This window comes from Engystomops pustulosus, chromosome 9, assembly GCF_040894005.1.
Source record: "Engystomops pustulosus chromosome 9, aEngPut4.maternal, whole genome shotgun sequence".
Classification (NCBI taxonomy): Eukaryota; Metazoa; Chordata; class Amphibia; order Anura; family Leptodactylidae; genus Engystomops; species Engystomops pustulosus.
The window spans coordinates 26,696,532-26,708,461 of record NC_092419.1 but is presented as its reverse complement, the minus strand read 5'-3'; the positions used below and the strand labels follow the sequence as shown (position 1 = coordinate 26,708,461).

The 11,930-nt window shown below is 39.6% G+C and overlaps 1 protein-coding gene across 1 annotated transcript; it reads right to left on the bottom strand.

Annotated features, from left to right (window-relative positions):
* Nucleotides 1-539: 539 nt before the first annotated feature.
* Nucleotides 540-10,969, bottom strand: LOC140077076 (uncharacterized). The gene is made up of 4 exons (XM_072123943.1): nt 10,785-10,969; nt 3,710-5,434; nt 3,047-3,105; nt 540-2,321 (listed from the first exon to the last, which is right to left on the bottom strand). The coding sequence occupies exons 1-4, from the start codon at nt 10,843-10,845 to the stop codon at nt 2,316-2,318; spliced, it is 1,851 nt and encodes a 616-aa protein (XP_071980044.1). The 5' UTR covers nt 10,846-10,969; the 3' UTR covers nt 540-2,315.
* Between the last annotated feature and the right edge of the window lie 961 nt (nt 10,970-11,930).

Sequence of the window (11,930 nt, the reverse complement as noted above, 5' to 3'; positions counted from 1 at the left end):
TGTATGTACGGATAGCCCTTTTTAGGGCTAATCCTTTACTCCCCTTAATCTTTTCTAATCTTTAATCAGGGTAATATGCAAATTTTCTAAAGAGGCTCCTGGGGCGTGGAGTAGCTGGAGCTGAGGCTAGACGCCGTGGTTACTCCACCCCCCAGTAACCTATTTGATCCTCCTACCCAGACATTTTCAATGCGCAGCTATAAGGAGCTGCGCACACTCGCCTGCGAAGCCGGAGTTCTGTGCATGCGCAGAACACAGGCCAGCGGCTGCACGATCTTGGCTCCAAAGCCAGAGCTACTGCGCATGCGCAGAACTCCTGCTTCACGGACAAGTGCTGAAAATGTCTGGGTAGGAGGATCAAAGAGGCTATTGGGGCGTGGAGTAGCCGCACCGTGTAGCCTCAGCTTTGGCTACTCCACGCCCCAGTAGCCTATTTAGAAAATTAGCATATTACCCTGATTTAAGATGATAAAAGATAGAGGGGAGTAAAGGATTAGCCCTAAAAAGGGCTATCCTTACACATGTTAGATGCACCTTAATAGGTAGATCCTTAGTGGTAGGTTTCCTTTAAATGGGGAGGGGGGGGGCAGACTAAGCAGCAGGGCACCTACCAGCCCCCACAGTGCTCCACAGGAAGTGGTCATAAAAGCTAAAATCGGTGGTTCATGCACAGGAGTTGCTGCTCTATGACAGCACACAGAATCCCTACAGTACTGGAATATGGCAGCACTATCCCTCACAATGGTCATTCAGTAATCTGCCATAGAAGCCAAAATTAGGCTGTACATGACCAAAACCGCACCCACTGCTGGTGCCCCCCCCCCCCAAACATATGATCTTAAAGGCAATTACCTACAAAATCATGGTCATTGCAGTTGTGTGGGTTTTTCCTAGGACACAACTATATGTGTGTAGGTAATGATAGTCCGATCAATAATACTGGGGCAGTCATATCCCAGGGAAAATTAAATGAATTATACCCCAGAAAGCAATTGTCCAGAACATGGCTGCCATCTTGACAGCCGCCATATTGGATCAAGGACAAGTTATTCCAATGGGAAGGTGGTCAAAAAACAATCAATATCAAATGCTGAACACAAAGCTGAAGGTGCTGGATCCAATCCCTATGAAACTGCAGGAGAATCTATGGAGAATTTTTGTGTTGATATCTTTTGAGCCACAAGAGACCACATGACCTTCCCATTGGAAAAACTTACCCTTGATCCAATATGGCGGTTTTCACAATGGCGGCCATATTCCAGACATAACCTAGCATATTCCATTGTGAGTGGGGTCAGATATGTCCTTTTCCATTTTGTTTTTGAAATAAAACGGTGTCCTGGGACTTTTGACTCGCCCTGAACTAAAGACTGAACAAAGATAAAATATTATACTCTGGGATATTCTCCAAGAGGTTAAAATTCCATATCAATATAATAATCCATGTAATAATTATTATTATTATTCAGTCGTGAATTTTATATGAGATTTAGGTGTAATATAACACTGATTTGAATCAAATAGCTCATATATTACATATATACACACAATTATATTGTTTTGTGGATGTGATTTGCTGTGTTTGTTAGGTTTATTGTGAATAAAGTTGATTGAAACAAGCACACTTCATTGTCCTGGTATATAAAAAAAAAACATGGCCTCCATAGCAACCAATCAAAATCCAGTGTTCAAATTTATAACTGCAGAGGTTTATAAAAGCTAAACACTGATTGGTCCCTATGACTGTGATCCATCCTTTTACATTAGACCTCATAGGGGAGATCTCTGGGACGGGGGCTAAATATATGTAGATCATTTATGGTGATCTCTTCAATGACAGAGAGTACGTTAGGAGGTCTTCACAGAATGCTTGTTTCAATAAACTTTATTTAAAATATAATGGACATCACATTTAATTTTGCTTGACAATAATTTTTTCTAAGTGCTTTTCTGCAGCGAAAATTGCCCCTTTGATGATACAATATTCTATAAATAAGGGACAATCGGACTCTATAATGCAACAGCAAGTACAACCTGTGGTAAGATGTGGTATTGTCTTTGAAGGACTTTGCAACACTGTTTTATCAGTCCTAAACAAACCAGAGGTGAGCGCAAAAGTGTTAAAAAAATACATCCTCAACAACCAATCAGACGGCAGATATCATATTTCAGTCAGTAGCGGACAATTCAATCTAGGCTCTAACTGATTGATTCAATGTGTGACCCATGGAAAGCTGAGTACAAACATTTCAAGATGATGTCCTCCTTCAAGGTGAGAGTTGTAAGATGTTCATATTGTGTCTTCCCAAGATATCTTAACCCTGATGAAAAAATAAAATGGGGTAATGATCAGTACAATTCTCATAAGCTACATGATGTAGAAGCAGTAAGCGCTTCACAAGGAGAAAAATCAATGTAAAAAAATTCAATTCAAAATTCAAGATAAAGAGATTGATAGGAAAAGTATTGGGCCATCAGGTCTATACATTGGGGCAGATTTATCAAGCAGTCTGAAAGTCAGAATATTTCCAATTGCCCATGGCAACCAATCACAGCTCCCCTTTAAAATATTCATGAGCACTGGTGAAATGAAAGCTGAGCTGTGATTGGTTGCCATGGGCAACTGGAAATATTCTGACTTTCAGACTGCTTGATAAATCTGCCCCATTATTTTCAGTTTTCCTGCCCATTTATAAGGCCTGGAGACACGGCTGGATTCCACATGATCAATGAGACCACTGTGGCCAAACATAAATATCCCCAGCATAAAAGCTTCACTGTAATTTGGTTTTATGTATGTTTATGAAAGGAATACAGAACATGTAAGAATGTAAGAGTAGCGTTGAGGGAATATAGAGAGTGCAGACGCTTGTAGGCCCAAAAGCCTTAGGGGTCCTACATGAAGCCTCTTTTCCAGCAGCTTCAAGCTGACAGAAACAATCCCCTTCTCATAATTTATAGCATAACCTGTAAACATCTAGTAGTAAAGTCGTGTACATTGCAAAACAGACAGATGAGGACTCTGCATAATTGGTAATGCACTCACCATGAAGACCAATAGCAGGGCCATTATCATCCAGCTTGGGTGGACAGCAGAAGACGATGCTGTAAGGAACCAGAAAACAGGATAAATTTCTAATTATTTGACATTGTTTTTAATTTAAATATTATACTATGGTTCATATTGTACAATCTTGGCGGTTTTTTAGCTCACTTCATTAATTGGTTTGATTCTTTTAGATTGGCTCTACTTTTATATAGTTTATTAATATCTAATGGGTGGAGGCACAAGACTGTCACCCGCTTCGATCAGTTGCACTGGCTGCACTGTACCACAACCACATAGCTCCAAACACTATTTAGTGGGCAGGAAAACTACTGCATTGAATGAAACTGAGCTTGCTGGACCTTTTCTGGCTTCTACCCAGCATATGTATCTGTATAGTCTCTATAGTGGTAGGGTGACCCTCCAGTCACATATTGCTGGCCTACCCTACCCTGCCTGCCCTGTGGGCAACACCTTTAACAGGAACCTTGCTTTGTTTCTCTTTCAGCAGAAGTGGGGTCTATGGTGCCGTCATTGATGGGGTCTGGGTTGCCATCATAGAATCTTTGAAGCAACCCCCAAAAAAGGTGAACTTCGCCTAAAGCATACATGTTCATAACACACTGAATATGAACCCTACTTTTACACATTAAGCCTACTTACAGGTGACTTTTGTTAATTTCTCTGCTGCTGTTGTGGTCACAATACTGGTGGATGTGGTAGTGGGGGAGCTGCTGGTCGAAGATGTCTGACTTGTGGACGATGTGCTTGTTGACACCGTTGACTGGGTACTAGTCTGAGAACTTGTTGATGGTGCTGTGGGATCGGCATTACTAGTGGATAGTGTACTTGTACTACTGCTTGTGGGTTGGCTTTGTGGCACAGCACTTGAGGGACTTGATGTAGTAGTTGATTGTTGCTGACTTTTGGTTGAAGATGTTGATGGGATAATGGTGGTGGTGGTTGTTTGATTGTTTATGCCAGTATTAGTAGACACTGTTGTTGTTGATGACGCTTGACTATTATTTCTTGTCACAGAAGATAATGTTGTGGTCTGGGAAGAAGATGACTGGCTGTTGTTAGCATTGATTGATGCTCCTGTGGTTGATGGAGGCTGCTGGCTGCTGGAGGAGGTTGTCGCCATCAAGGTTGACGTGCCATTCACTGACTGATTACTACTAATACTGAAATGAGGAGTTGTGGTAGAGGTTGTCATAGATTGGTTGTTTGGCAAAGTTATTGGAAACAATGACATGCTTGTTACAGGATTCTGATAGCTGGAAGAGGGTGTGGAACTGTAGGCGGAGGTATTGGTAGATGCCTGCTGACTGCTGCTACCACCATTGTATGGTGATGTTATGGTAGAGTTGGTTGAAGACACAAAGTTTAGCCCAGTGAAGGCTGTTGAGTTCTGATTGGGGGAATCAGTAGCAAAAGTAATGGGTATTGTTGCTAAGCTGCTCACACCAGGCACTGAAGGTGATGTCAGGTTAGTAGATAATGTTGATTGATTGCTTAGTTTAGTACTTGGTGAAACTGTACTTGAGGACAATAACTGTTGACTGGTAATCCCAACAGAATAAGGCAGTGTTGCCGAGTTGTTTGGTTCAGTATTGGTATATGCTTTGGTGGTGCTTGGGAAATTTACATCTGAGCTGGTGTTCTGGGACCCGGAAGTAATACCTTCTTTACTGGTCCCATATGATGGACTTGTTGATAAGGATTGATTGTTTATCCCAATAGTAGACAACCCAACTATAGTCACTGTCTCATTCTTTGTAATGTCCAATGTCTGGGGGCTAGTTCTGTTCAGTTGTGTAGTATATGTACCATATGTAGTTGTGTTTTCAGGTAAGTTTGTAGTATTCGTGAGAACTGGAGTGCTACCTGTTGCTACATTGGAGAAAGCAGTGGTTTGGAGGTTTGTGGTAGTGTTTGACTGGTTTGTAGTAGTGTTTGATGAGATTGGTGTGTTTGTCTTTATAGTAGAAGCCAATGTTGATTCAGCAGATGTTGTAGAAGTGTTCCTCAAAGAAGGCGAAGTCACGTTTGAAGCCATAGATGCAGTAGACTCCAAGGCTGAAGATGTTGAAGACGTAGTTGATGTTGTAGAAGCATTTCTTGATGTAGTTGAATTGGTCGTTGATGTTGTGGATCCATTAGAAGATGTTGTTACTTTAGTAGAAGTTGTGGTGGATGTTGTTGATGTGGTAGATGTTTTTGAAGTGGTAGAAGTAGTGGTGGAAGTAGTAGTGGTTGGGGCAGAAGTAGGCATCACTTGATTGACCACTTGTTTTATTAGATTAGCCAATTGATTGAGTAAGTTCTTGATAAGGTCGGTTACGGATGTGAATGATGTGCTGCTACTTTGACCTTCAACCACCGCAACTGTAAAAAAAATCAAATTATATAATAACAGCAGATTATGCAACTATATATCCCGATAATAGAACCTATTTATAAAAATGTATAGAAATAATGGAACTGTTCTTTCGAGTCCATTCTTTGTCTTAAGTCTGGTGGCAGAGGAACATCACTTCTCTCATAGCCTATGGATATGAATAGAATGGGAAACCCCTTTAAGTTGAATAATAAGATTCTGGCTTCCTGCCACTACTGTATTTGCTCCCATTAACTGATACTTGAATATTACAGAGCAGAAATACCTCTTCTCCTGTAGTACCATGGAGTTTCTTCAAGGACCTAATAATGTTTCTCGTGATTACTGTAAGTACTTAGATAAGTGCATATTTAGAAGCTTCTGTTTTTTGAAGTGGAAACATCCCATATGACAACCCACATGAACAACTAAACCTATTGAAGTCTATTCCTTTTATAAGGGTTTAATTGCGTTTGGTGATGATGGGTATATACAAGGAGAAAGTGCTAAAAAAAAATTGTTCAATCAAGGGAAGGGAAATCTACCATCAAAAACCATCATGATAAACAAGTGAAACTTATAGATCCAGGATACCGGGACGCTCCCTGCTCACTGCACAAGTGCAGAAGGAGCCGGGTGATACTGATACAGTGTAACAGCCTGTAAAGTCAGATGACATAGGGGCTAGGGTAACATAATTATAAAAGTAGAAGGAAGGAGGCCATGGATAACAAATATAAAATTACCCAGTCAAGGTGCCCGGATCTATGAGTGTCCCTGGTTTATCATGAAGGGTTCTCATGGTAGATCAAAATTGTTGGGTGTGGGAAGGAGGGACAAGGATTCTCTACATTTCAGAAATGTATTTTTTTGTATCAAATCGTCTAAGCAGTTTTTGAAGCCTTCCGCTCTTCCGTCCTTGATCAGCTCATGAGATCACCATTCATCACCGCACTTTACAGTAACAGCCCCAGAGATTGGCTATTCCAGAGGCTGGCAGATTTTCTGCTCTAACTTTAAAGATCCATCACCTGAGGTCAGCTATTCTTTAATTTACAGCTATTACCATAAAGAACCAACTTCTGAGGTTGGATATTCCACTGATTTACAGTAAGTATAGTAAAAACTAGCTCCGGAGTTGACTCTTTGACTAGCTCCGCAGTTCTTGGCTCATCCTTAGGTAAGTTATTCCATAACTTTCAGTTTCTATGGTAAAGATCCAGAACCTTAGGTCATCTATTCCACAAATCACAGCTCTAGCAGTAAAGACTTAACCCCTGAGGTGAGTTATTCCATGGATTCAAAACTCTTACAGTGATGGATCTTCTCACTAGGTCAAATATTTCACAAAGAGTCGAAGAGTCCTTCTCGCCTCTGTATATTGAACCTTTTTGTGATAAATCCCCCCCCCTTGACTTCATATTTGATAAATCTTTATGTACCTACTTTCTTTTTTGATGTAGCACTATTTTTTGTTGATGCTTTTGAGACTTTTCCTTTGTTTTTGTGTTTTTGTGTCTAAATTGTTCCTGCATTTAATACTAGCACTGCAACATTTTTACTCATGTTTTTAGCATTTGTTCATAAACTGCGACTTTTGACTTAGGTGCAATTTTAGCCCCAAAAACAAACTCTGAAGATCTTCTGCAGGGCAGTGTATCCACAGGATATTAACCCCTTATGGATGCAGCCACTTTTCAGCCTCTTGACCCCATTTTTATAAATCTACCCTGGGCCACTATAAGTGGTTATAACTTGTTATGCCTTAACATATCCAGATTATTTTGTGCCTGGTTTGTTCCTTTTCCTGTCTTGCAATTTATGTTTATTGTTGTTTTTCCTTATTAAATTTGTTTCGAATTGTCGTAAGACCGATTTATTTGCGCCCAATTAGTCGCAAATTGAGAAAAGGTGACAGAACATTTCCAGCTTCACTTTTGCACAAAAAAAGGAAAAGCATATGCAATGTCCAGACTACATGTAGTTGTAGGTCCATAGACTAAATCTAAGAGATATGTAAAGAAAAAAGTTCCTATTTTCTTTCTCGAGGCACAGAGACTCAAAACCACTAAAAAAGACAAATCTAATAAATGCGCCGAAAAATTGCACAAGAAACCCACCAAAAATGACCCCAAAAATTGTACTTCATGTTAGTTGAAAAAATTTGTGTGATGTGTTTTTGTGTTTATTTATGAAAAAAATCGATATTTGGCAAAAAATTTCCAAAAGTTCACTATTTTCAAAATTTTTAAGTTTTCTACTTTTCTGACCTGCAGTTATAACACCGAAATAACTTGATAACCAACATTTACTGAATAATTTCTTTATGTTGAAATGGTTTTATATGCGTCCTCTCATTTTTGTAGGATGTTATGAGGCTTAGAACTTTAGGTGCGATTTTTCACATTTTTATAAAATACGCAAAATCAGACTTTTGAGGGACACAGATTTCAAATCACTTAGAGTATATATTACAGCCTTTGAGAAACTACACCCCTCAACGTATATAAAACAACTTTTGTGAAGTTTGTTAATTCTTTAATTGTTTCACAGGGGTAAAAACAAAATCGGGTGCAATTTTGAAATTTTATTTTTTAATTTTTTTGGCTAAATGAATGCATTTAAAAAAAAAAATTACATATTGTCAGTAGAAAAAATACCAAAACGCTCTACAAAGTTTGCTACCCAATTTCTTCCGAGTATAACAATATTACCATTTCTCTGTTCCAGCACCTTCTTTATGACAGTGGGGAGGATCATAATGGTCAGATACCAGGACTGATATCTCTGAAACCGTAGGGGGTAGAAATAAAATGTCCCTGAATCGGTGTAGTAGCCCCTAGAGATTGCTCATCTCTACATGTGTGAGGGGGTGAAAGGTCCTCTTTAAAGAAGACCAAAAGATAATATATATTATGCGCTGGCTATAATCAGTAAAAATGCTGGAACTCTGACCCAGATGCAAATGGATTATTGCATATGACTATTATCCAAGGTAAGTACAACATCACAAGCCAAAGTGATCTAGAAAGTTAAACCAAAAGTAAATATCACAAATACCCACCAGACGCCATGTTGCCAACTAACGCACACTGTCCGACACCCCAACGCACGTTTCGCACCATCATAGCAGCAAAGCTCAAGTGATATCAGGCGCAAAAGAGAGAATAGACCAGACGCAACAACATAGAAAAAGATACATCTGCCCCCTAGTTTATTGCCACCAGAGTTTTAATATGTATAGTTATATCTATAGATAAAAGACAATAGATACAAGGCGACCTCATTCAATGCGACCCTACACTAACAAGTAATAACCTCCCCCTCTCATAGCACCATTACATAGCACTTTTACATCCTCTTATGTTTGTAATACAGCCACAGCAACCTGCACCTGTATATGATTATTTTACCTTAAAGGTGCTGTCTTATCTCTAGATAGATAGATATGAGATAGATATGAGATAGATAGATATGAGATAGATAGATATGAGATGAATGATAGGCACATAGATAGATCTGAGGTAAATAAATATGAGATATATAGATTCCAAGAAATGGCAGCGCAACGTGAGTTGAAAAGAGGAGAACTTTTCTTCCATCATCTTAATAGCAACATTTTGTTGATCCTTTTTTCAAGCAACTTGCAAAAGGCTCACATAACGGAGTCGAAATGTTGCTATCAAGATGATGGAATGAAAGTTCAATTCTTTTCAACTCTCGTTGCGCTGCCATTTCTTTGAATCTATTTGAGGAGGACCTGCACCCAGCATTTTGTTACTTATTTTGGACAGTTGTGCTGCTTTTACATTTCCTTTATGTAGAAAGATAGATCATCTACCAGTGTGACAACAACTATTAAAAAAATTTCCGGTTTGCTGCTCTGGTTTAACACAATGTCAAAGGTGAAATACTTTACTCACAGGGAAGGGTTGTAAAACCAATTTTCATACAATCTGAAACCTATAACCTTTTATAAGTTGAAAGATTGTTCACGAGTGAAAAACCACATGACATCTACCACCAGGAAGAAGGGTTATAAACCAAGCACACTGACATACTGGCGTGTGTCCCTTCTGGCAGGATCTGCTCTTCTTTAAGCTTCCAATGCCCTTGTTTTTAAGAAAAAAACTATGCAAATGAGTCTTATGGGCTCCGGGCTCCATTTACAGTTATGGAGCCTGGAAACCCTCTGGCTCATTTGCATAATTTTAATAGCCTTTTTTTAAAAAGATTTTTTGATAATCTTCCCAGCATATTCACCCCTAGATAAGACCATGGATCTCTCAAAGAAACTGATAAATGCCCATTTCTTTCATTGCTTGCCTCAGTTCGCACGTTAAATGTTAAAGGTCATGACGTTCAGGTTCATAAAATTATAAAACAACTAAACAAGAATGGTGTGCATGGAAGATTCTCCAGGAGAAAGCCTCTTTTTGGAGAAACCAACCAAGCAACTTCTGGAACAATGTCCTAAGAGAGAGGAGACCAAAGTGGAGATGTTTGCCTATAACGTACAGTAGAAACCAGCACCCATCTACACAAAAACTCCTGTTCAACAAAGTGGTGGTCCTGGGTGAAGCAACAAGATGACAATCGAAACCACAGCAGAAGAATAGCTGAAAATCAGAAGAATTGATGTTCCTCTCAATTATAGAGGTTCTGGGCTCAGTGATAGCCTAGAACCCAACCCAATAGAGCGGGTTGCTAAAGCAATATTAAAAAGAAGAGTCTATCAATTATTTTTTTTTTATCCATTTTCTTTCCTCAATCTTCCGGTAACTGCTAATTAACTTTGTAGGATCTATGGGATTAGGAAGTCTGCATAACCTTCATGTAGGGAGCTATATAATTACAGATTTGTGGTTGGTGATCAAATATGACCTCAACGCGTATGAATACGTGTTTTTGGATTTGGAATGGATCCTTCCGCAGCTCAAATGAATAAGTATTTGGGATCCAGAAGGGATCCTTCCTCAGTTCATATGAATATGTGTTTTGGATCCAGAGAGGATCCTTCCTCGGCTCATTTGAATATGCGTTTTCGGATCTGGAGAGGATCATTCTCAGTTTATATGAATACGCTTTTTGAATCTGGGGATGATCTTATCTAAGTTCATATGAATCAGTGTTGTGATCTTTCACCATCAGCCAATGCGAGCATTTTGCCTACTACCACAATGATAAAAAGGTCAAGTGATTACTAAGAAGCGCTTCTGTCCTTGTACTTGTCTGTAATTTCTGAACAGTGTCTTTAGAAAGTTCTGACCCACAACTGACCACATCTCATACCTCTCTCCTAGTCTCCACCATACATGACTATAACACCCCTCAGTAACATGTCCACTGCCGTCCTACCTGCTGTGAGGAGTAGAAGTCCATAGATCCATATTCTGCTATATCCTCCTGCAATAGTCATGGTTCTGTGTGTTCCTATAGCCGTGTGCTTTATTCTCTGTGCATAAAGAAGAGATGGATCCTTCCTCTTGTGCAAATATACTTTAGCAATGAGGAGTGTGGGGCCATGTGACTCAGCCGTGATATCACACCTGCCATTCACACATGATGGAGACGTTCTATACAGGTGAAATATGCAGGTATGAAGTCAGGGAGGGGCAGCTAAGAAAAGAAGAAAAGCTCTGTTTCAAGGAAAATGACTTTTTGCATGGTGTCATCTTACCGTAGGAGTATTAGTGTACTGGCTCTTTAAAATCTACTTTAATGGGGACTTTTAATGTAGGGGGTCTGTAAGGTGCACATAGGAGGTCAACTCAACAGTTGTTTTGAATAAGACGATTAATGAAGGTCTTTCTTCTAGGAATCTCACCAACTTTCAGAGGGTGCTCCTTTATCCCATGGAATACATTAGTATTGGTAGGATATTTATGGAATTTGAAAAATAAAAAATTATTCTATTTTAAAAAGTGGTAGTCCCCATCAGCAAAGACAGAGGACCCATTTTCATCACCCCGTTTACTTTCTTTCCACACCTGTTAACTAACTTCATCACCCATTGCATTCCAACAATGTAGCCTGTCTTAGATTTTCACCATCAAAATACCAGTTTGAATGGACCAACCAGGAAGGGGAACCCTTCTCTTAAAGGGCTATATGGGGCTATGTGCAATTTGCCCCACTAGTGTGCAGAGTGCACTGGATTAATAATGACCGTTGTGCACAGAACCCAATAATCTGGAGCACCCTGCACATAAACCCATAGCACATAAACTGATTGCACCAGGTTTTTCCGGGCCCACTCAGTTTAATGGGCATGTGGCACAATTTTGGCGGCTGGTGTGAATACACACTGAAACGCTCAGTTGTTGTACAGTATTGTATCGCGGTGGACTCAGTGGAGCCGCAACACAATACTAGCGGAAACACTTCATAAATACAAGGGAAGTAGGTTGCACATGTAATTATGTGCAAACTGTGTCTGTTTTCTGCACCTGAATAATAAATCTGGGTCTATGTTTTCCTCATGTATTGTGGATTTTGCCCTTT

Bases quoted from the DNA above. Each gene is read 5' to 3' on its own strand.
- LOC140077076 (XM_072123943.1), bottom strand. From the start codon at position 10,845: ATGACTATTGCAGGAGGATATAGCAGAATATGGATCTATGGACTTCTA. The intron at 5,435-10,784 runs GTAGGACGGCAG...TTTTTTTTACAG, and splicing joins ACTTCTACTCCTCACAGCAG to TTGCGGTGGTTGAAGGTCAA. The intron at 3,106-3,709 runs GTAAGTAGGCTT...GGTTCCTTACAG, and splicing joins GAAATTAACAAAAGTCACCT to CATCGTCTTCTGCTGTCCAC.